The 22,387-nt window shown below is 69.5% G+C and overlaps 4 protein-coding genes across 4 annotated transcripts in view; 2 read left to right on the top strand and 2 right to left on the bottom strand.

Moving 5' to 3' along the window:
* Positions 1–144: 144 nt before the first annotated feature.
* On the bottom strand, positions 145–5,092 carry CHLNCDRAFT_144727 (hypothetical protein; the record flags this gene model as incomplete). Its single annotated transcript, XM_005848157.1, has 11 exons — positions 145–264; positions 442–1,324; positions 1,539–1,671; positions 1,875–1,987; positions 2,232–2,606; positions 2,950–3,061; positions 3,226–3,312; positions 3,522–3,700; positions 4,017–4,142; positions 4,425–4,526; positions 4,863–5,092. The coding sequence occupies 11 exons, from the start codon at positions 5,090–5,092 to the stop codon at positions 145–147; spliced, it is 2,460 nt and encodes an 819-aa protein (XP_005848219.1).
* A 1,300-nt stretch (positions 5,093–6,392) lies between these two features.
* On the top strand, positions 6,393–8,876 carry CHLNCDRAFT_144726 (hypothetical protein; the record flags this gene model as incomplete). The annotated part of the gene is made up of 4 exons (XM_005848350.1): positions 6,393–6,777; positions 7,117–7,586; positions 7,845–8,507; positions 8,688–8,876. 4 exons carry the CDS (start codon positions 6,393–6,395, stop codon positions 8,874–8,876), a joined length of 1,707 nt encoding a protein of 568 aa, XP_005848412.1.
* A 416-nt stretch (positions 8,877–9,292) lies between these two features.
* On the top strand, positions 9,293–18,632 carry CHLNCDRAFT_144725 (hypothetical protein; the record flags this gene model as incomplete). The annotated part of the gene is made up of 19 exons (XM_005848349.1): positions 9,293–9,388; positions 9,543–9,727; positions 9,885–9,970; positions 10,212–10,342; positions 10,680–10,788; positions 11,017–11,096; positions 11,422–11,657; positions 11,909–12,040; positions 12,292–12,403; positions 12,601–12,676; positions 12,884–12,999; positions 14,093–14,189; positions 14,309–14,401; positions 17,316–17,404; positions 17,579–17,669; positions 17,890–17,948; positions 18,108–18,191; positions 18,328–18,413; positions 18,554–18,632. The coding sequence occupies 19 exons, from the start codon at positions 9,293–9,295 to the stop codon at positions 18,630–18,632; spliced, it is 2,037 nt and encodes a 678-aa protein (XP_005848411.1).
* Positions 18,633–19,287: 655 nt separating this feature from the next.
* CHLNCDRAFT_51740 (hypothetical protein) overlaps positions 19,288–22,387 on the bottom strand; it is a gene marked incomplete at both ends in the record, with an annotated part of 10,615 nt that continues 7,515 nt past the window's right edge. Inside the window, 9 exons of the mRNA XM_005848156.1 lie at positions 19,288–19,386; positions 19,631–19,682; positions 20,016–20,030; positions 20,200–20,293; positions 20,509–20,581; positions 20,805–20,861; positions 20,980–21,003; positions 21,125–21,168; positions 21,286–21,316. Coding sequence (XP_005848218.1) covers positions 19,288–19,386; positions 19,631–19,682; positions 20,016–20,030; positions 20,200–20,293; positions 20,509–20,581; positions 20,805–20,861; positions 20,980–21,003; positions 21,125–21,168; positions 21,286–21,316 — 489 coding nt within the window. The remainder of the gene's footprint in view (positions 19,387–19,630; positions 19,683–20,015; positions 20,031–20,199; positions 20,294–20,508; positions 20,582–20,804; positions 20,862–20,979; positions 21,004–21,124; positions 21,169–21,285; positions 21,317–22,387) is intronic.

Here is a 22,387-nt window from a genome sequence, read left to right as displayed (position 1 = left end):
TGGCAGCTGGAGCCGAGCTCCGCAGAAAGAGGGAAGCGCAAGCTGCTCCTTCAGCCTGCTGCGGGCCTTCTGCGGGCTTCCACCGGTGTGGAGGCTCGCCACCATCCCATATAATGATGTCATCATGACCAATCACTCACTCCCTCACTCCAGCGGCTTGATGCGCACCACCCGCGTGCCCGGGGCGCTGCTGCTGCCGGTGCCCTCCCGGCTGCGGCTGGAGCTGGAGCTGCGGGGCGTCTGCTGGCGCAGCACCGCCTGCATCTCGGCCCACGTGCGGCTGGCGCCGGGCGGCGCTGCACGTGAAGAAAAGAAGGCGAGGGGGCACACGTCAGTTCATGTGAGGCGCAGCATGGTGCCGGCATGCGATGCCTGGCGCTGCAGCCCGGACGCAGGGCATGCCACGCAAAGCAGGGCGAGAGAGTGAGGCAGGCAGGCAACAGGGTTAGTGGCAGCCTCCGCAGGCAGCAGGAAGGCAGCAGGTAAGCAGAAGGAGGAGGCGCGGCGCAGCGGTGGCTCGCCTGGCGCCAGCGGGTTGTCTATGCTGCGGCGCTGCACCACGCGGTGCGGCCTCAGGCCCGGCACGGCGGGCCCGCTGCGGCCGGGGCTGATGCCGCCTTCCGCCGAGCCCGCTGGGCGCGGCGAGGCGGCCTGGCTGGAGTCTGAACCCACAGACAGCGGCCCGGCAGGTGCCGCCGCCGTCGCGCCGCGCGGGCCGGCAGGGGTGCCGGCGCTGCCGCTGGCGCCGCGGGAGGCGGCAGGCGACGGCCCCGTGCGCGGCGGCGTGGGGCCGGCCGCAGGGCGGACCGCCGCCGCGGCCGCCAGCCCGCGCTGCCTGGCCTCCGAATCTGGGAAGGCCAGGCCGCTGCTGCTGCTGGCGGAGCTGCTGGTGGAGGCGTCTGGCAGGCCCGCCAGCTGGCGCTGCCGCCCGCTGCGCGCGCTGCGGTCGTCGGCCACCTGGCGCTGCGTGCCGGCGCTGCCGCCGCCGCCGCCGCCGGCCAGCGCGGCGCCCAGCGCGGCGGTACCGCCTCGCCTGCTGCCGTGCACGCTGCCCTCCAGGTACACCTTGGCCGCCGCAGACAGCAGCTGCAGGGTGGAGGGGCGGCGCGCCAGGCCGCCCTCCGCCTCCTGCTGCCCGCCTGGCGCCAGCGTGGCGCCGCCGCCGCCGCCGCCGCCGCCGCCGCCACCCCGCCGGCTCGCCTCCCTGCTCGACGCCCGCTCCATTTCGGAGAGCATGACAGAGGTGGGAGACTTGGTCAGCCCTCCCGGAAGCAGCAGCGAGCCAAAGCGCAGGCGCCGGGAGGTGGAAGGGTCCGCCTGGGCCCTGCAGGAGCAGGCAGGGAGCAGGGTGGCAGTTGGGAGGAGGGTCGCGAGGGGGTGGAGGCGGTGCTGCGTGTGCGGGTACAAGGGTGGCCATGGGGCGGGGCCGAGGGTTTCGAGCGCGCCTGCCTCCCGGCAAGCATCCCATTTGCGGGGCCAAGCAGCAGCAGCTTAAGCTTTAAGGTGGGAGCAGCGTGCCAGCATGGGGGCCCTCTCACCCGTGCAGGGAGCCGCCCAGGATGGGTGAGGAGCTGCGGCGGCCCCAGCCCAGGCGCCGCCCGCTGGCGCTGCCCTCGCGGCTGCTGCCCGCGGCGCTGCCGCCGGCCGCGCCGCGCCGCACGCTGACGTCGTCTGCAGCGCGGCAAAGGGCGGCAGGGAGGCGTCAGCTGCGGGCCAGGCTGCGTGGTTATGCAAGGTGCGTGGTACCGGCGGAAGTGGACTGGGCAGGTGGTTGGAAGGTTGGGCGCGGCCGGCCGGCCACCCAGCCGGCACAGCAGCCGGTTCTGTGCCCACCCACACACACAGAAAGCAGCACGCGCCGCACCGCTTCCCACCGGACTTGCCTTTTGGGTGGATGGAGCCGCCCGCGTCGTGCGCCTTGGCATAGGCGTTGCTGGCAAGAGAGGTGGCCAGCCGGTGCATGGCGCCCCCGCGGCTTGCATCCAGCCTGCAGCCGGGTACACGAGAGCCAGAGGCACAGTGGGGTGAGCATGCGCGCGGGGAAGGCCAGGGCAGCGGCGGCGGCTGGCTCGCCGGCCGAGGCAGCATAGCGATAACAGGGAGCACTGCACACATGCATAATAGTATGCCAGCCTGTGAGCTGCCTCAGGCAGGCACGCTGGGCAGCGCCAGCAGGCGGGCAGCGCCAGCAGGCACCCAGGGCAGTCCCAGCAGGCGGGCAGGCAGCTCACCGCTGCGACTGCTTGAGGCGGCGCAGGTACACGTCTCTGGCGCTGTCTGCCATGCCTGCGCCCGCGCTGGCGGCCTTGGCGGGCACACCCCTGCCGCCGCCGCCGCCGCCGCCGCGCCCGCCGCGCCCGGCCCCCGCGGCCGCCGCCGCTCGGTTGAACGCCACCACCCCGCCGCACAGGTTACGCAGGCGGCGCACCGAGGCGACGGTGGCTGCGCCGAAGACGACGTCTTGGCCCAGCGGGCGCGGCAGCACGCCGCCGCGGCTGACCACCCACTCGTGGGCAAGCACCTGCTCTATGGTCATGCGGCGGGCTGGGTCGTAGGCCAGCATGCCCATCAGCAGGTGCTTGGCGTCAGGGGACAGCTCCAGCCACCTGCGGGGGGCAGGCAGGCAGGGCAGGCAGCCGGCAGGGCAGTATTGGAAATACTGTCGTGTCCCGCCCGAGGGCACGAGGCGACCAGGTAGGGTGTGGAGCATCCAGGCAGGCACAGCAGGCACGGCAGGCACGGCAAGCAGGTCAGGGGACCCATCGTGCCGGCCGCGAGGCAAGGAGAGGAGGCAGGTGGCGATGCACGCGGCGGCAGGGCCGCGCAGGCGGCATGCACGCGCCAGCTCGCCCGCTGCACCCCGCGCCGCGCCGCCCGCGAGCGGCCGAGGTCACCCCCGCCCGCTCCCAACCCCCGCCCCGCCCCAACCGTGCAGCCGAGGTCACCCACCGGGGGTCTTTCAGGCCCGGCGCGTCCGTCAGGCTCATCGTGGCATAGCGCAGGCTCTCGCTCTCCTTGATGTTGAAGGGCTTGCGCCCCACCAGCATGATGAAGAGGAGGGCTGGGGGGAGGGAGGAGGGGGAACAAGCCACGTCAGCACCGCCAGGTCAGCAGCGAGAACGCATGCCATCCTTCCACGCAGGCAGCCACAGACACTCTCTCTCTGTCTCTCTCTCTCTCTCTCTCCCTCACACACACACACGCGCGCATGCCGCGCATGCTCACCTCCCAGGCTGAAGACGTCCATGGATGGGGCATGCACTGCGCCGTGGATGATCTCGGGAGCCACAAAGCCGGGGCTGCCCAGCGGGCCTGCGGGGCAGGCAGGTGGGCGGAAGGGCAGGGGGCAGCCAGGGATACTTGCGGCCGTGTCTTGCTGGCCGTGGCCTGCTGGCGGCTCCCAGCGGGCCGTGGCCTGCTGTCGGTCCCAGCCCAGCGCAGCGCGGCACTGCACAGCACAACACAGCGCAGCGCAGCACAGCGCAGCGCAGCACAGCGCACACAGCGCAGCACAGCCTCACCCGTGATGGGCTTCAGCGGGTCGTACAGGCAGGCCATGCCCAGGTCCACCAGCTTCACGGTAGGCATCTTGCGGTGCGGTACCAGCGGGCATCCCGCCTGCAGCTGCGCCGCCGTCAGCGGCGCCTGCTTCACCTCCCCCGGCGGCTCAGCAAACATCACGTTCTCAGGCTTGATGTCCCTGCGGGATCCAGGGCAGCAGCGGGGTGAAGGCGGGCAGCAGGCCGGGGGTGGGAGCAGCCGCGGGCTGTTGCAAGGCGCCGGGTGGCGGCGGGGCGAGCCGGTGCCGCCACGCGCTCTAGTTGGTGCGCGGCGCCGACGCTTGGACGACTGCACACCTACCCGCCCGCCCATCGAGACACACCCCACAATAGAAAACACCACACACGCGCCCACACCCACCACACACCGCACCCTCAACACCACACCCTCGACACCGCACGACACCACACAACACCACACAATGCCACAAAACACCACATCGCACCACCCCACACCTGTGCAGCACGTTGTACTCATGCAGGTGGGCCACCGCCTCCGCCACCTGCGCAAACACGGCCGCCGCCTGCTGCTCGCTGTACTGCAGGCCCAGCTCGTGCAGGCGGTCGATCACCTGGCCGCCGCTGCAGAAGAATAGAGAGGCAGGGGCGTGCATGGGGAGGGTGTGGGTGTGCGCATAGCGGTGGTGGTGGTGGTGGTGGCAGTAGCCGTTGGTGGTGGGCGGCCATTGCGAAGGGGGAGCCCCTTCATTAGTTGGCGGACGGTCCCCTTGCTGCCGGCCGGCCCGCGCGGGTTGGTTGCTTGGGGTCTGAGGCCGGGCGCCCCGCCTGCTGCTCCCTGTCGGCGCCGCGCCGCCGGCCCGGCGCCGGGGCCCCGAAAACATACAGGCCAGCAGGGGCGCTCACCGCAGCCACTCCAGCACCAGCACCAGCTGCCTGGGCGAGCGCACCACATCTTTGAGCTCCACCAGGTTTGGGTGCTCCAGCATGGACAGCAGGTCAGACTCGCTGCAGTGGGGCAGGAGGCGGGGCAGGGCAGAGCAAGCAGGAGGCGATGCAGCGGCGGCTCAGCAAGCGCGGCATGGTGTGTATTCATGTGCTTGTGCGCATGCATGCATGCGCGGCGCCTGCACCGCGCATCGCCCACGCGCGGCCGGCGAGGCAGCCGCGGCCCGGCGCCTGCGCGGCGCCTGCGTGCGTGCGGCCCCGAGCGGCGGCGGGGGGCGCTACCATCCCGTCTGGGGCCGCGCACATCATTGTCTAAAGCTCAAAACTCTCTTCCGGGAACCCCGGGATCGCAACCTGGGCATGAGAACGTGTATGCCTATGGACTGTGCCGCTCACCGCTGCAGGATGGCAAGGTGTTCGGGGTCGTCGACGACGGCGGGGCTCTCCAGGAACACAACCTTCAACGCCGCCATCTCCCCGCTGGTCTTGTGGCGGGCCAGCACCACCTGGGACAGCGCCCCCGCCCCCAGGTCCTTCACCACATCCCACTGCTTGCGCGCGGGGTGGTCGTCCCAGCGCTGCCACCCCGCGTCAAAGTCGTCGGCGCCGCACACGCAGAAGCCCATGGCGGGCGGGCGGGGCCGAGGCGGGGCGGGCTGCATGGCGCAGCAAGAGCCAGGTAGCCTGTTCATCTCGAGACAGGGGCCGGTGGCAGTGCAGCGGCGGCGGCAGGCGGCATGTGGCGGCGGGAAGCGGCAGCGGCGGGAAGCGGCGGTCAGCGCACCTGCCTGACTCGGGCGCTCTCCCCCGATGGGTTACTGCATGCTGGCCAGCCGCTGGCTGCTGGCAGGCGGGTGCAGCCTGGGGTGGGGCAGTCTCAGGGCTGCCCGTCTCGGGGAGTGCGGGAGTCGAGCTGGTTGCGCTTGCGGCCGACTCTATGGCGTGCTGGCTTCAAATGGGCGCAGCACGGGAACGCAGGGCTGGCGATGGCGCACTTGGGAGCAGCGAGTGCGGGCGCCGCCGCTATCTGGTAAGCTGGTTGCAACAGCCACACTGGAGCGGGCCTGTTATGACTTTCCTCGGATGACGCCGCCGCATGCGGAGGATCTGCAGGACATGCTCGCGCACAGGGGGGGCCCTCTTGAGCGTGGGGGGCACTTTTCTCACGTGGGCAGAACAAAACCTCCCGCCCCCCAACCCAACCTGCGTTCCAACCCAATTCAGAGAGCGCCTGGCCTGCTGACTGCGGGCAGGCGTGTAACCGGAGCCTGCAGAGGGCGGGATGGCCAGCATCGTCTGCCCTTGCGTCACGATTTCAAGCAGTCAGAATGCATGCAATAGCCTAATTGAGATCAGCAGTAATCCTGTTGGGGCGGGTCAAGCGGGGTCGACGTTGGGCACACCCGCCCGCCAAGCAGGCGGCGACAGGCAACTGTCGAGCAGCGCAGCGCAGCCGAGTTCAAGGACCGTAGCACCAGCATCAGTGCCAATGCATGAATGGCAGCTCCTGCTTGCGCTGCTTACAGGCTCCTGTGGGATGGCGCGGCGCCCAGCCGCCGCCGCCCGCCACCTCAGCGCAACGCAGACCTGCCTGCATTTCCAGGGGCCCGCCCAGCCGCCCGGCTGCTCTTCTGGCACCTTTGCCTCCATCTGCCCACCCTGCATCACCCCCAACCGCTCCGCGCCACCCTCTCACGTCACATTGCGGCCGTTTCCGGCCCCTGTTCGCCCTTATCGCCTGCGGGTGGGCTCACGGCCGAGCCAGCAAGCGGGCGGGCCGCGCGCAAGCCGCAAGACAGCCCTGCGGAACAGATTCGCGCTCAAACGGGCGGCCGCCTCCCTGGCTAGCCTGCCTGCCCACCAGCCGACGCACCTGGCGCAGCAGCAGGGGCAGGAGCCGGGCGCAGGGCCCGCCGCGCCGCATCCATGCCGCTGACGGACCTGGTGCCGGCGGCGGCGGCGCACCCGCTGCTGCGCGACCGCCGCCGCCTGGCGCGCTACCTGCTGCTGGGCGCGGGCGCCGCGGCAGCAGGCTACGGCGCCTACCGCCTCTACCACTCCGAGGCGGCGGCAGACGGGCGGCGACAGCTGGCGCACCTGCGCGCCGCGCTGGCCGCCTACGCCGACGCGTTTGGCACCGGCGCAGACACGCTGCAGCTGCTGCTCGCCGACCTGCGCGGCTTCCTGCAGTCTGACCGCGCCGACGTGCCGCCCAGCCTGCGCCAGCTGGCGCGCCTCATGCAGTCACAGGAGGTGGCAGACTCGACGTCGGCCACCGTGGCGGCGCTGCTGCGCGGCGTCCCCTCGGCAGGTGGGCAGGGCGCAGAGCAGCGAGCGACTCTGCAAGTGGCCGCCTGCCTGCCTGCAGGCCAGCCTGCCTGGCCTGCGCGCCTGCCTGGCCTGCGTGCCTGCCAGCCTAGCTGCCAGCCAGCCTGCCTGCCTGCCTGCCTGCCTGCCTGCCTGCCTGCCTGCCTGCCTGCCTGCCAGCCTGCCTGCCAGCCTGCCTGCCTGCCTAGTTCCAGCAGCAACCATCCAAACAAGGGTGCACAGCACGGCCCTGCAACGCACCTCCCGTCCTGTCCCGCCGCCCCGCAAACACTCCCCGCCCACCGCCTGTGCCTCCCGCGCGCCGGCACCCGCCTGCCTGCAGGCGCCGGCTCCTCCGCGCCGGCTGCAGCAGCCGTGGATGGCGACCGCCACGGCACCAACCACGGCAGCAACCATGGCGGCGGCAGCCGTGGCGGGGGCGCACTGGATCGGGTGCTGGAGGCGTTGCTCAGCGAGCGGGGCCAGGGCCTGGTGTCTGTGGCCGTCAGCCTGGGCGCCCGCAACCTCGTCGCCGCCTACTGCGAGGCCCAGCACACGCTGGCGGCGCAGGACGCGGCGGCGGCGGCGGCCGCGCACGCGCCGCCGCCGCCCGACCTCGCCGCCCGCCTGCTCGGCTTCCTGGCCTCGCCGGCGGGCCAGCAGCTGGCGGTGCTGACCATCGGCGCCTTTGTCTCCTCAGGCATGCGAGCCTACTTGGACCAAACCTTGGACCTCAACCTGTACGAGGTGCGCCTGGCGGGGCTGCTGGGTGCGCCTAGCAGGGCTGCGGGGGGTGGCGGCGCCTGCTACTGGGTGTGGTACGCGGCGGGGCGGCGGCGCTGCTGCTGGATGTTGTGTGCGGCTGCGGAGCGGTGGCGGTGGGTGTTGTGGGAGACGCAGGCAGCGCGGGGTGCAGCAGGAGGTTGGCAGAGGCCCCAATGCCAGCGACGCCGGCGCTGCGGCGGCGCAGCCGCCGGCCTGCCGGCCTTGCTGGCCTGCCCAGAAGCCTGCTGATGCCTGCTTGCTGCCTGCCGGCACGCCACCCCGCCTGCCTGCCCTTCCGCTGTGCAGGATCTGTTTGCGGCGATGGCCAAGCCGGAGCACCTGGAGGCGGTCAAGCAGTGTGTGGGGGTGTTTGCGCGGGACGTGGTGGGCACGTACCTTGCCGGGCCAGCCGCCATCCAGGCGGGCAGCGGCCAGGACGCTGCTGCTGCTGCCGCGGCCGCGGCACAGCCGCCGCCGCCGCCGCGCGCGCAGCTGCGGCTGTCCACGAGTATACACAAAGTGCTGGGCGGGGCCGGCGTGGAGCGGGAGCGGCGGCCGCGGGAGGAGGAGGAGGAGGCGGCGGCGGCGGCCGACACGGGCAGCCCCTGCGGCAGCAGCGCGTCGGGGGAGTGGTCGGGGCGGCGGTGCCAGGCGGCGGCAGTACCGGCCCCTGCGGCGCCTTCTGATATAGACAGCGACGTGCTGCTGCCCCCTGAGGCTGCGCCGGCCAAGGGCGGCGGCGGCGGCGGCGGCGGCGGCGACAGCGCTCGCAGCCACGACAGTGCCGCCTCCTGCTGCTGCACGCCGCCTGCCGCAGCAGAGACTGCCGCGGCGGCCGCCGGCGCCGCGGCGCGGCCGGTGCTGCCGCAGCTGCGGCGCGTGCAGCAGCAGGAGGCGGCGGCGGGCCTGCAGCGCCAGGGCAGCGGCAACCTGGAATGGATTTCGGCCGTCGGCAAGGAGTGGCTGAACGTGAGCACCGCAGCCCTCGCTACACCCATGCTGCTACCTGCTGCTGCACCTGCTGCCCTCCCTCCAGCCCCGCTCCCCCTGCCTGCTGCTCCCATCTTCAGTGCTTATCCCCCCGGCCTGCTGCTCCCCTTCTCTCGCCTCCAATCTCCACCTCCTGCTCCCCGCTCTGCCAAACCGCAGGTGGCCCAGCACCCACATGGCCGTACCGTGATGGTGGAGCTGGCCGGTACCGCGGCCAAGGAGGCGGCACGCGGCATGGGTGCCGCCCTGGCCGACCAGTTCCACACGCAGTGGCTGGTGCTGGCCGCGTTTGCCGTGCTGCTGCTGGCCTTGCTCATGCAGCGCATGCTGGCCACGGTGCTGCTGTGAAGCATCACCGCTTAAAAAGAGCGGCACGACGGTCCCGCCCCAGCGTCCATTGCCCCGAGGATGTGTGTGACGCCTAGCCCCTGAGCGATGCAATTTTGAGTATTAGCCCTGCCTCCCCTACCCACTCCCATTCTTCTCCCCATTTCTTGCCTGCCCCTCCCCCCAAGCCGCGGCGCCCGGTTGCCGGCCGGCCGGCGCCACGAATCCCGCCCCCCAGAATCCCCGGTTGTGCGCCCCATTCTTGGGATTGTTAACGTTCCATCAGAAGCATTTGGGAGCAAGTGTGGCTTCCACCTGGCTGGCATCCGGGGGTGGACCGTCCAGCGCGGCGCCCAGCGTGGCGCAGCCGCATGCCCTGCCAGATTCGCCGGGGGCTGGCGCGTTGACTGCCAAGCATCCACCGCGTCCCCTGCAGCATGGACGCGCCCATAAAGCGGCACGCCACCCCCCTGCGGCTGCCGTCTTCCGGCTCCAGCCGTGACCTGGCGGAGGCCGTGGCGGACAGCATAGAGGTGGGGGCTGACAACGCCTGTTGCCGGGGCGGGCGGCAATAGACCAGCAGCAGTGCTTGGTCGACCCTCGGCGGCGGCACCGGCGGCAACACTCGGCAGCGCCGCCGTTCCCTCCACCCTTTGCCTCGCCCCTTCATCGTTGCCGCCTTTGCAGGCCGAGGATGCGGATAAGGAGGAGAATGGGGGCAGGTCGGAGGGCAGCGAGGGGGGCGAGGCCTTCAGCCCCGCACGCGTGGCGCAGCAGTTTGGGCGGGTGGCGGCAGAGGGGCTTCACCTGGAGGAGGAGCGGCGGAAGCTAGGGCTGTCGCCCGAGGCGCAGGCGCAGCTGCCGCACCCCACGTGAGGTCCCGGGGCGCCCATGTGGGGGCATAGGGGTGTGCTTAAGGGCTCGGCCGCTGCCGGCTGGGTCCGCCTCTGCCACAGCCGGGTCTGTTGCCGCGAGGGGGATGGCCGCCGCCTGGCTGGAACCTTCACGGCTGGCTGGCTGGTCCTGCAGGGTGATGGAGGAGTGGGAGGCCAGGATCAAGGACCTGGCCCTCATCTCCAAACTGGCAGCGCAGCTGTACACTTACCTGGGAATCGGTGCGCCTGGCAGCCCTGCCGGGGAGCCCTGCACCTTGAACCCAGATGGGCCGCCCACGCCCCTGCCGGCGCCGCCGGCCGCCTCCGTACGAGCGGCCGGCATCGCTGGCCATGCAGCGCATGCCTCTCTCTGTTGTGGGACGCCGGGCAGGCGCTGCTGGACCTGCTGGTACCTGCCCTGTATTGCATCACTCACCTGTACCGTACCGTACCGCACCCCGCACGCCCCCACTCCGTCCAGGCTGGCGCTGGTACGTCTCCTTCTGGCGCCTCGTCCTCTTCTCCACCCTGCTGCTGCCCGGCTTCCTCCAGATGGTCGCCTTCTACTTCCTCAGCCCCCGCCTGCTGCGCTCGGTGCCCTACGGCCTGCAGGTGGGCCCTCAGGGCGGTGCGGGAGGGAGGCAGGGCGCTGCCTGGTGGGCCGGTGCATGCCGTAGGCGCGGGTGGCGGCGGAGGCGGGGAGGTGGGAGGCGTGGGTCCAGTGCGCGAGGGCGCAGCAGGCGCAGCAGGCGCAGCTCCCGGGAAGCGGGGCGCGCACCTCGTTGCCTGCGCCGCTTCCCCGTGCCGCCACCCAGCGCCGCTGCTCCGCGTAGCCATCCAGCGCCGCTGTCCCGTGCCGCCAGCGCCGCGCCGGCAAGCGGCGCGCCATTGGCTGCGCCCCCACTGCCTCGCCCCACTGCCCTTGCGGCCCCCACCTCTGTGCCTGCAGCCCCGCAACCGGCTAGATATCTACCTCCCGCGCAAGGAGTGGCGGCAGCGGGGGCCGCGGCCCACCGTCATCTTTGTCACAGGCGGCGCTTGGACGATCGGATACAAGGGTGGGGGCTTGCCTTGCCAAGCTGGCTGCCTGGCTGGCGGCCTGGCTGGTGGCCGGCCGGCCGGCTGGCCGGCTGGCTGGAGCCAGCACCCTGCCCTGCTTGCTTCCGGCTGGCGCAGACGCACGGGACGTACTCATGAGAAGCTGCCTGCTGCCTGCCGTCCGCTGCTCATCACCGCTCCTGCCTCCTGCCCCTAGCCCCCGCCCCTGCCCCTGCCCCCTCATGCAGCCTGGGGCGCGCTGCTTGCGCGGCGGCTGAGCCAGCGGGGCGTGCTGGTCTTCTGCCTCGACTACAGAAACTTTCCTCAGGTGCGCAGCTTTCCTTAGGAGGGCAACTTTCCTTAGGTGGGCCCGCTGGCAGCGGTGGAGCTGCGGGGGCTGGGTGAGTGGTTGCAGGGAGGAGGCGGCGGCTTGGCGGCCGCGGCCGCCTCGTGCCCCACAGAGCACACGCAGTCACCTTTCCTTGGGCTTGAACGCTCGCCCAAGTGCCATTCCTTCCAACCCTCCTGCGCCTGCTCCGCCGCTGTGCCTGCCGCACCTGCTGTCTACAGACAGAGTTTTGCAACGCTTCTGCCGTTATGTGCTTTGTAGCTTTTGTTTCTAATTAAAGTCTGGATCGTGCCCGGCATTGCAGGGCGACGCGCTGGACATGCTTCAGGATGTGAACACCGGCATCGCCTGGGTGCTGCGCCACGCCCCCGCCTTTGGCGGCGACGGCGCCAGCTTCCACCTGGTGGGCCAGTCGGCGGGCGGCCAGCTGGCGGCGATGGCGCTGCTGCTGCAGGTGGCGGCGCGGTCGCAGGCGGGAGGCGTGGTGGGCGCCTCGCCCGCCTGGGACCCCTCGCTCATAAGCGGCTTTGTGGGTGTCAGGTGGGGGGCGCGGGCAGGGAGCAAGGATTGTGGGGTGCACGGAGGCGCACAGGGTGCAGGAGGCGCGCCCCTTGCCTGCCGTGCCCGCTGCCCTCCCCTCCGCCACTGTTTCCCGCTGGCTGCCGCGGCCGGCCTGCCGGCCGGCCAGCCTGCCGGGCTGCGGTCCCCATCCCCACCCTCAACACCACCCCTGCTCGACGTATCTGCCGCCCCTGCCGTGCCCGCCGCTGCTGGCCCTGCTGGCGCTGCAGCGGCACCTACAACCTGTACGCCCTGGCCGACCACCTGCACCGGAGGGGGCTGTACCGCAACCTGTTTGAGGCAATACACTCGCTGGACGGCAAGCCCAAGCTGCGCGAGCTGAGCCCCACCTTCCAGATCAGGTGCGGCGGGCTGTGTGTGTGTGTGTGTGTGTGTTGTATGTGTGTGTGGCTGTTAGGATGTATGTGGTGGGTGGTGGTTGTCCCAGGAGGAGGAGGAGGCGCTGGGGGTGGTGCAGCAGAGGGAAGGGAGGAGGCCCGGCGGCGCATGCTGCTGCTAGGGCGGCCGGGCGCCGCCGGCCGGGTGGCTGCCGGCGGGCGGCTGCCGCTGCGACGCCCGGCCTAGCTCCCACCGCTGGCTGCCGCCGCCGCAGGAAGCTGGGCCCCGCGGTGGGCCGCCTGCTGCCGCCCGTGCTCATCCTGCACGGTACCGCCGACAAGTCGGTGCCGATGGAGGTGGCGGTGGAGTTTGTGGCGGCGCTCAAGGTGGGGAGCGGGTTGAGGTGGGCAGCGTCCTGTGTGTGTTTGCTACCACCGTCGGCGTGTGGCTGGGGCGGGGCCAGGGCTGTGGAGCGGTGCGGGCGTGTGCCCGGAGGCCGGCAGGCCATGCGGCGGCCCCTCCTGAGCGGCCTCCGGCGCGTGCCTGGCGCTGCGTGCTGTCATTGTTTTTGCACTGCAAGCAGGAGTCGGGTGTGACGGATGCGCGGCTGAAGCTATACAAGGACAAGACCCACACCAAGCCGATTGTGGAGGACCCGAGTGAGCAGCACAGGGCGCCCGCTGGACCCTGGATGGCGCCCCGCAGCAGCGACAGCCCGGCAGCGCGCCCGCGCTGCCGGGCTGACGCTGACGTGGCGGCGCCGGGCCGCGGCGCAGTGGTGGCGGTCGGGGCGTGGCCTGGCCCTGCCGCAGTGCCGGCCTGATTCCCCTTCCCTTACCTGGCTGCCCCCCTGGCCCCTGCCGCAGTGCGGGGCGGGCGGGATGAGCTCATGGATGATGTGCTGTCGATGGTGCTGGGGCGGGAGTGTCACAACCGGCAGATGGCCATGCTGCCGGCGGTGCTGATCGACCTGGCCAGCCTGGTGTGCCCCTTCTGACGTGCCAGCCTGCGCGGGCGAGGCAGCGTGCGTTCGTGCCCGCGGGCTGAGCGGTGCAGGAAAGCCGGTTGCCGCCAGCCCAGCAGGCTCGACGGGCGCCCGCGCCCATCGGCGGCGGGTGTGCGGGTGGCGGCACGGCAGCGCCGTGTTGGAGAACTGCCGACCTTGCATTAGACCTAACTGATTCGGCTTGTGGTGCGCTTTGCTGTTGTGCTGACTGACGCGGCTGGATGCGATGCTCTTGCTGGCCAGGCGGGCGCCAGGTAGCAGGTGCCACACCCAGGTGAGCCAGCGGCACATCGCACGCTGTGCCAGGAGCTGCATCCCCTCCACCAGGAGCTGCTCAGCTGGGACTGGGTGTTCGCCAAGGCGCTCACAGGAGCTGAGGGTCAATGTGAACCGGATGGAATTGGATGGGAGGCAGCATTGGGGGTCCTGCCCTGCAGGCAGCTCCAACTACAGCAGGGCTCTTTTGGTCGCCTCAGCTTCCCCACATGCAGCAGTTGTACGGGGACCAACCAGTTGACCCGACAACAATGTGCAGTTATGCCGCTTTTTGATTTTGTTTTGCAAGTGGCTAAGTTAAAGCAAGCAGCATGGCCGGGGCCCGCTGCCTGCCGCTTGTCCTGATGGCCGTTTGCGGGCATCGTCTGCGCTCGGGCTGGTCCCCTGAACGTCGCCTGCGAGGACGTCACTGGGATTGACTACTGTGAGCTATTCATGGGGCGCGCAGCGCGATTTGGGCAGCGCAGCACCGCTCGCAGCCAGTCAGCAAGGCTCCACTTCCCGGTTGAGTAGTTCGCTGCGTGCTGTAGGCACGGAGTGTGGCAAGGCTGCCGTGGGCGCAGGGAAGACCTGCTTCTTGTGCCACCATACGCGCGCCCCAGTTTGGTCCACAGCCGGAGCCATCACAGCGGTAGGCCTGTGGTGCAACCAGCTGCCCCATTTACCGGAACCAGGCCCAAACCCACATTCTCCGCATCGCACAGTCGGTTAAAGAGTGTGGGCAAGAGGGGGGCAATAAGGGGGCCTCCCGTCCTCCTCTCCAGCCACCCGCCCACCTGGCCGCCGCCCGCAGTGCAAGACAACCACCACTGGCGCCACGTGCCTCAGCGCCAGCGGCGACCTCAACTGCGCCCGCTGCGACGGCATCTGGTGTGCCCAGTGCAAGCCAGGTGCGGGGTGGCATGCCAGCGGGCAGGGGCCAAGTGGTTCTCACCTTTGCTGCAGATGGCGGGAGGCACGGCAGTGTTTTTGTTCTTCCTCTAGTTTCCAATTCTGCTGCTGCTTGCAGGCTTCTATTTTGACTCCCAGTACCGCTGCCTGAATGCCAACGGCAACTGCGCCAAAATCTCCGACAACCCCGACTGCTCCGCCTGCAATGCCGGTGAGTGCAGCCGAAGAAAGCGCAGCCACTCCAGTGGTGCTGTCAGCAGTTCTCTGCCTGACGCGCTGCGGTGGCAGCAGATGGCGTGATTGGGTAGGTGGCTGAGAGCGGGTAGCGCGTGGGATGAGGGAATGGTGCGGTGCGCACACACCTGCCAGGTTCTGCCCCTGGCTGCTGCCTGGCGCCTCGGCTCAGCCAGGTAAAGGTAAAGGGAAGGTAAAGGTGGGGAAGAGCCTCCACAGGCTTAACTTCCCGGTTTTAACGTCTAGCTTTAGACCATTATTTGATCTGCCCGACGCGCCAAGTGCAGTACCCCCCACTAGTAGTGAATGGGTCCCGGGGAGGCCTGTGCCGAACCCTTAGCGATTCTATTAGGCGTTCCCGAATGAATTGGCTTAGATTGGCGCTGAGCCGGTCAGCTATGCCGCGTTTGTCCTCACAAAGTTTCGACATGGGAGGAATCGAACCTGTGCCCTCTCGGAGGGTTTAGACACTAGCTCCAGCGCCTTCAAAGAAGGCCTTTCTTAGCCGCGGGAGCAAAGGCTTCTCACGACCCTTTCTGCACTGCTGCAGACGGCACATGCACCAAGTGCAAGGCTGCCACTCCAGCGTTGTTCATCGTTCCTTGCTCGAGTCCCCCGGCGCGGCCGGGCCCCGCGCCCCCCTCCCGCTCCTCTGGGGCCCTTCTTGAGCAACACCCTGCCTTGGGGACGCAGGACGAGGGCGACCGCAGCATCGCCGGCTCGCTTGGCCCGCCAGCCGCCCATTCTGCAACTGCCCGCACTCGAGATGGCCTCCTGATGGTGCGTGGAGGGGTGCCCCGGGCCCTGCGGCGCCCGCGGCTCGGCTAGTCCGGCGAACACCCCCTCGGGCCGGTGCCGGCTCCCGGCCCGTTGTATGAGCCCCCGTGTGCCCCGTTGGTGCCCGGCCACCCCCTCTGCGACTTGTTCGCCCCCTACGACGCGTTTTGTGCGCGCCAGCCCCTCCCCCCAATTCCCGCTTCCGTGTGTCGCGGCCCCAAGCCCTGGTGCTTTCCCTTCAGCGAATTGAGACGTGGGGTGGCGTGGCTTGGCGGAGGAGCCTGTTGCCGCCGAGCGATTTGCGTTCGGGCAGGCAGCTGCTGCTGCTGCCGCCGCGTGCCGGGCGGCCCGCCGTCCCCCCCTCTTTTCGCTCACTCCGTGCCTGCCGTTCTGGTCGTCACGCCCCTACTCTCCCCCCCGTAACCCGCAGATGCTTGCGCTTTTGCGCTTGCCCCGTCCTCCCCTTGCCCGGTCTTCCCGCGTGCCGCCTTCACCTTTGCGGCCCCCGCCCGCCCGCCTGGCCGCTCTCCCAGCTACTGTGCCGGGGTGGGTGGGCCCGCTTTCTGGTGGTGGTGGTGTGCGGGTCCTCGACCTGCCCCTCCCCCCCACTGGTATGCTTGCCGCCCTTGGGCTGGCCATCAGGCGCCCCTCGCCTCCCTCCCCGCCCTTTGCGCCCGACCGCTCCCTGAGCCCGCCCTTTGCCGCCCGGGCGGTATTGCATGCTTTCATACAGTCCAGAGCTAGTGGGCACGGCTTGTGTGCCCCCAGCCCATTAATGGGCATTGCCTCTGTAACATCACAGATCACAGATCTCCAGCGCTCAGGCTGGCACCTCTCAACTCAATTTACATCAATGCTGGCTTCCCCAAGACAAAGGTGAGAAGTGCGCCGGGGGCACAGAGGCGGGTGTGTAAAGGTGCAACTGCCGTGTGGCTGGGTGCAGTGTTGGGGGCAGCGGCAGACAAAGATGGTTCTGGAGAGAGAGTGAGCACTGGGCGACAGTGCGTGGACCTGGGACATGGGGCATGCGTGGTTAGAGGCACGGCAGGCAGGGCAGCTGCAGCCGCCAGCCGCTGGCAGGGCTGCCACCAGCCCTATGCCTTCGGGAACGCCTACAAGAATTGCTCAGGTTTCGGCACAGGCCTCCCCGGGACCCATTCACTACTAGTACTACTAGCTGCATTCATTCATTCATTCATTCAGCACACAGCCCGGCCGCCTCTTGCTCGAGGGCGGCCCACTTTGGCCTGGGCAGCCCGGGCCGCCCTCCCCCCCGGGCGCATGTTCGGTGTTGGAGGGGTGTGCCCAGCGATAGGGGGCCCCTGAAGGCATGCGCCGAGGCCGGGAAGCGTGGTTCGGCGCTGCTGCACGCTTGGCGATTTGACCAGAACCACGTGCCGCCGAGCTGCGGCCGCAGTTTCCGGCCCACGGTCTACGGTCGCAGCCGCAGCTCGGCGGCACGTGGTTCTGTTCAAATCGCCAAGCGTGCAGCAGCGCCGAACCACGCTTCCCGGCCTCGGCGCATGCCTTCAGGGGCCCCCTATCGCTGGGCACACCCCTCCAACACCGAACATGCGCCCGGGGGGGAGGGCGGCCCGGGCTGCCCAGGCCAAAGTGGGCCGCCCTCGAGCAAGAGGCGGCCGGTCTGCAGTGTAAACTGGCGAGCACAAATTGCACGGCGGCGGGGCCGCGGGACCCGCGCTGCGCCCACTGCGATGGCACCCGCTGCCTGCGATGCCAGGAGACGTTCGCCCTGAATGCCACGGGCAGCGTGAGTGGGAACGAACGAGGGGCCTGGCTGCAGGGAAGCCGCCGCCAGCCGCCTGCCTTGCCGTGGTGGTCGATGGGGGTGTGGTCGCAGCAGCCGGCGTGTGCGTGCTGCCATCCGGGCCCGCTGGCCCTTCCTCTTCTTTTTGCGCAGTGCGTCAACGGCACCAGCGTCCTGCGTCTCTGCAAGACATACTCTGGCAACAGCCGCTGCGGGGAGTGCAACATAGGCGAGTGCCAGGCCAGGCCAGGCAGCATGGGGCGTGATTGATCTGTGCTGAGGGGCTGGGTGGTGCGCCCCGCATGCGCTCAGCACTCCCCACCCGCCGCGTGCCGCCGGCCAGCAGATGGCTCGTGCAAGCGCTGCGCCAACGCCTCGCACATCCTGGTGCCGCACGCCGCCCTCTACGTGGATGCCACCTACCCTGACAGCGAGGTGGGCCCGCGCTGCCGCCAGCAACGCGCATGCCTGGAGGTTGCTCACAAGCAGGAGCATGCCTGCCTGGGGGATGCTCAGCCATGGGGTTCGGCGCTGCCACCAGGCCACAGCCTGGGCGTGTTTCGCTGCCGGCTGCAAGCGCCGCCGCCCTGCTGCTTGCCTGTGCTGCAGTGCATGTCAGTGAAGGAGGTGCACAGTAATGCCTTGGAGCTTGTCCGCTCGCCCGCCCACCTGCCGGCGGGCTGCCGCGAGGTGGATGCAGGTAGGGGCTCGCTTGCCGCCGCCGGCCGCCGCGGCTGCCTGCTGAGCTGGGTGGCGGCCTGTGGGAGGCGGAGTGCGTCCCTCTGTGGTGCCGCAAGAAGGGCTAGCTCCAAGCAGGCTCCCTGGAGAGAGCAGGCTGGCTTGGTGGCTGGATGTGGCGACGGTGAACATAGCCGGCTGGCTGCCAGGCTGAACACTCCTGCCGCGTTCTGCTGCTGTAGATTTCCTCTGCTCCTCCTGTAAGTCGGGGTTTGGGCCTGCGCCGATCCCCGACTCCTCGGTGCGCCTCACCGGCGCTGCACGCTGGCGCATGTGCCCGCCGGGTTGATCCACGGGAGCCGCCTGCAGGGAATCCAGGGCCGTGCTGGGCCGGCGCGCATGCAGCCCGCCATGCATCCACACGGGTGCTGAGCGGGGATGCGCCCTCATGTTCCTGCAGATCATCAGCTGCGTGCCGGTGGTGAAGGGCAAGTTCCCCAGCGGCTGCGTGACTGGCCTGCCCTTCCAGCGGTACTGCGTCAAGGTACAGTACCCTTGCAGTACCCCAATCCGCCTGCGCTGCTGCACCTGCTCTGGTCCGCATGTGCTGGCCAGGGCCTGCCGCTACGCCTGCCACGAATCGTGCCTCAGGCTTGGTGCGCCTGCGCCGTGTGCTGCAGTGCGCAAGGGATGGCAGGACGTGCTTGCGATGTGCGGGCAGCCGCTCAGTGGATGCAGCAGGGCGCTGCAGCTTGGACTGCATGAGGTGAGGCGGCCTGCAGCCCCGGCGAGCTGCGCTCCAGACGTGCCACCGTCCATGCTCTCTAGCCTGCACCTCCGTGTGTTGCTTTCGAGGAGGGAGCCTGCGTCTGCTGACCTCGTTGTGTGGCTCCCCTGCCGGCGCAGCTTCTTCGGCATTGCCTGTACTGCTTGCACCGCCAAGCAATGCACGCGGATCCGTGCCTACTCCATGATTCGGCGGTAGCTACCTATAGGTGGAGCCAAGCAGCACCAGCAGCCACCGGCGCTGGCCCCTTTTTGTGTGGGAGCAACGGCAAACTACGTGGCAGAGCAGGCGCACTGGACACACGCGTTCGCTCTGCTGCCATCCATCCATCCATCATCTTGCCTGAAGGCAATTTCAGATCTCTGCGTGCCACCCGCCATCACAGTTTTCCTAGAAACCCTCTGTACACATCATTGTTTCCCTGTCCTGCCAAATTCTTTCCAGCACTGCCTTTCCCTTTTTCCACAGCCAGCACGCGCTCACAGCAGCGGCGGCTCCCATGTCATTCATTGCGGTATCAACAGATTGTGTGAGCCCCTTTCAACCGAGTTGCACGTGTGCAGGAGGGCAGACAGGCGATGATACAAGCAGCGTCGTCATGCTCTGGTCATGTGCAGCTCTGTCATAGTATTTGAGAACGTGTATGTCCGTCAGGCACAGGGCGCCACAGATGCGGCCCGCCCCAGGCCGTCGCCAGCCAGCAGGCCGGCACCATACCGCTGCGCTGTGGTCCTCGGGGGAGTATCCCAGCGGTGGCCCCGCTGCTGCTGGATCCCCTGCAGCCGACCCGCTCCACGCCTGCGCCCCAGCAGCAGCCGCTGGGAGCGCTGCCCCAGGCCACTGAGCCCCTCCATCACATCACGTTGGATGCGGCATACACAAACTGGGAGAAGTCCAGCGTGATGCGGCCGGTGCGCTGCGCGTCAAAGGCGTGGAAGGTGCGCCCCGCGCCCTGCGGCGGCGGCACGGGGTGGGGGTGCAGGCGGCGGCGGGCGAGCGGGGGTGAGCGGGCGGGCGGGTATGTGCGCCCATGGTTGGTCGGGCAGCGCAAACTAAGCAAGTGGTACTGTAATGGCGGGCGTCCCCCACCTGCAACTCGCCCACTAACACCACGCCCCCTACACACACACACACACACACCACCACCAACCCTGCCACACACCTGCCCTCCCACCCACCCACACCCACCCACCCACCTGCAGGAACACCGACATGGCCATGAACTCTGCCAGGCACAGGTTGTTGGTCCTGCAGGGGTGATAAGGACCACTCTGTTGGCGGGCACACACAGCGCGAGCGTAGCGGTCCTGCCGAGGGGCCATGGTGGGGCGCCGGGCAAGCAGAGGGAGGAGGCGGCCGCCGAGGAAGGGCATGGCGGGCGAGGGAGAGCGGCGGGGAGCGGGCGGGGTACCGCGGCCCCTCAGCGCTGCAACCTGCCCAGCCCATGCAGCGCCCGCTGCGCGGTGCCACGCTTGCCGTGCCGGTCGTGCATGCCGCACACATGCCGCACACATGCCGCACACATGCCGCACACATGCCACACACATGCCGGCAGGCCCTGGATCCCCGGTCCTCGCTCACCTGTCGGGGTCGAAGCTGCAGGCGGGCAGGAGCCAGGGGAGGCCGGGGAGGGCGGGTCAGCCGGCGGCTTGCCGCACCACATCACACACACTCCCAGGCACCCCCAGTGCACCTGCCGGCCCATCCCCAGGGGTCACCCCTGCCGCGCATCCGGCCGGCTGGGAAGCACACACTGCACGCCCACCTGCGGAAGAGCGCCTCAAAGGCGGGGGGGTCCAGCCGGTATCCCGCATGCGCCACAGCCTTCTGCGCCTCCCCCTTGTCTAGCGTGCCTGCACCTGCCCGCAGCGGGGGGCGCGGGCGCGTGGGCGGCCAGCGCGGGGCAGCAGCCGCGCCAGCCACCAAGCAACCCCAGGCCATGCAGCCGCGGGCAGAGTGCAAGAGCGGCCAACAGACACAGCGGCCAATGACCACCACAGTGGCCAACGACCGCCCAGGTGCATACATGCATGCAGGATGCAGGATGCCCGCCCAGCAGCCCGCAACAGCTCACCGCCGCGGTCTGTGTCGAACGTTTTGAACGAGTTGCTGATCGTGCTCAGCCACACATGCAGCTTCTCAAACTCCTGCAGCCACGCCAGCGCTCGGCGGGTTGACCACAACAGCTGGGCGCAGGGCGGCCACGCAGCCCCGCAGTGGTGCATTCTGCTCTGTCGGGCGGAGCCGAGCTGGCGGCATGCAGCGCCAGTATGTGCTGGCCATGCCGCAGCAGTGGGGGACCCAACGCACCGGCCGCCGCTGCACACACGGCGGCGGCAGGGGAGCCGGCTGCCGGGCCCGCCCCCCTACCTCGAAGTCTATTGTGCCTGAGCCGTCGCGGTCGTGCAGCCGCATGATGGCTTGCACCTGCAGCAGCCAGCACGCGGTGAAAGCATGCGGGGCAGCAGCTGGGAGCTTGGGCAGGCGCGCTGGCATGAAGGCGAGCAGGTGTCCTTCGAAGCGATGGGGCTTGCTTGCCACCCACCGTCTTCAGCGAGAAGTTCAATCCCTGCAGAGGAGGGGCAGGCACGCAGCGCCAAACCGCGGTTCGCAACACACATGAGAGGGGCGCAGGCAGGTGCCGGCAGGCGCGGGCAACATGCGGCAAGGCCAGTCGCGGCTGCTCTCACCCCCAGGGCAAGCGCCTTCTGGAGCTCCATCACGTCCAGGGTGCCTGCAGGGGTGATACACCAACATCGAACCAGTGGCAAGAGCAGCAAAACACGTCGAGCCTTGGCCATGCGGTGCAGACGGGCTGCATGCCTGCGGCCGCTCCCAGCAGCACCCTCACCACTGCGGTTGGTGTCTATCCGGCTGAACCACTGCAACGCAGGCGGCAGCACAATTGGCGGTTCAACAGATGGCAGCAGGGAGACAGGTGGCCATTGCGGCGAGGCAGCGGCCGGCAGGGCAGCGAGGTGGCGGGCGGCAGCAGCGGTGCCCAGTGGGCGCGCGGCGGTGCCCAGTGGGCAGCAGCGCGGCGGCACCCGGTGCTATCAATTTGCAGCGGGCAGGCGTGGCCCAGGGGAGGCCTGTTCTCCCCTTCGCTGCCGACGCGCCGGGACTTGCGCCCAAACAGCAGCGCCCCCCACACGCGCCTGCCATATTTGTTGCCTGTCAGACATGATGCTGCCCGCTCAATGCCAAGACCCGCCGCTCAGTGCCGACACTTCTGGACAGGTGGTCTGGGAGCTCCAAACGCGGTAGCGGGGGCGGGGAGAGGAGTGCCTGTGCTGGCGGTGCAAGGGAATGCAGCGGATGTGGCCAACCAAGGACTTGCCTCCAGCACCGCTGGCTGACGTGGAGGGCGGAGGGCGGAGCGCACAGCGGCATGCTCTCGCGCCTGATTCATTGCTATGTGGGAACGGCTGTTAAAAGAGGCAGCAATGAAATAGGGAAGAATCGTGGGATGATTGTGGGGCGAGAGAGAGGATGCGGAGGGCGGGAGCACACACACCGCACAGGCGGGATTCTGCGGGCTGCGGGCAGGCCACGGCGGCGGGCTCAGTGCCGGCGCTGGCTGGAATGGTGCAGGGGTCACAATAGATGAAGCAATCCAAACACGAGTTGCGGGTCGGCGAGCACACGGCAAGCAGGGAATGCACTTGGCCACGAAACAGGTTGGTCGGTCGGGGACAAAAACGGGGGCTGCGCTGCTGCGAGCGACGAGCGCAGCCGGCGGCCCACGGGAAAGGGACAGCACACACGGGCACGAGCGGCAAGCCAGAGGGCCACGACGGGACAGTCAGGGCAAAGACGGGACAGGGAGGGGCGCGCGCGCTGCGGGACGGTCCAAAACTCGCGGCGGCGGCGGTGAGGCCGGGTTCTTGTCAAAGGACTGAATAAGGGCGGCTGCAGAAACGCACGGCTCTTCAGGGCACTTGCGGCGGAGG

The sequence above is a fragment of the Chlorella variabilis genome (genome assembly GCF_000147415.1).
Source record: "Chlorella variabilis unplaced genomic scaffold CHLNCscaffold_8, whole genome shotgun sequence".
In the NCBI taxonomy this organism is placed as follows: Eukaryota; Viridiplantae; Chlorophyta; class Trebouxiophyceae; order Chlorellales; family Chlorellaceae; genus Chlorella; species Chlorella variabilis.
Note: the sequence above shows the minus strand (reverse complement) of the source record. Positions and strands in the feature narration are given on the sequence as shown.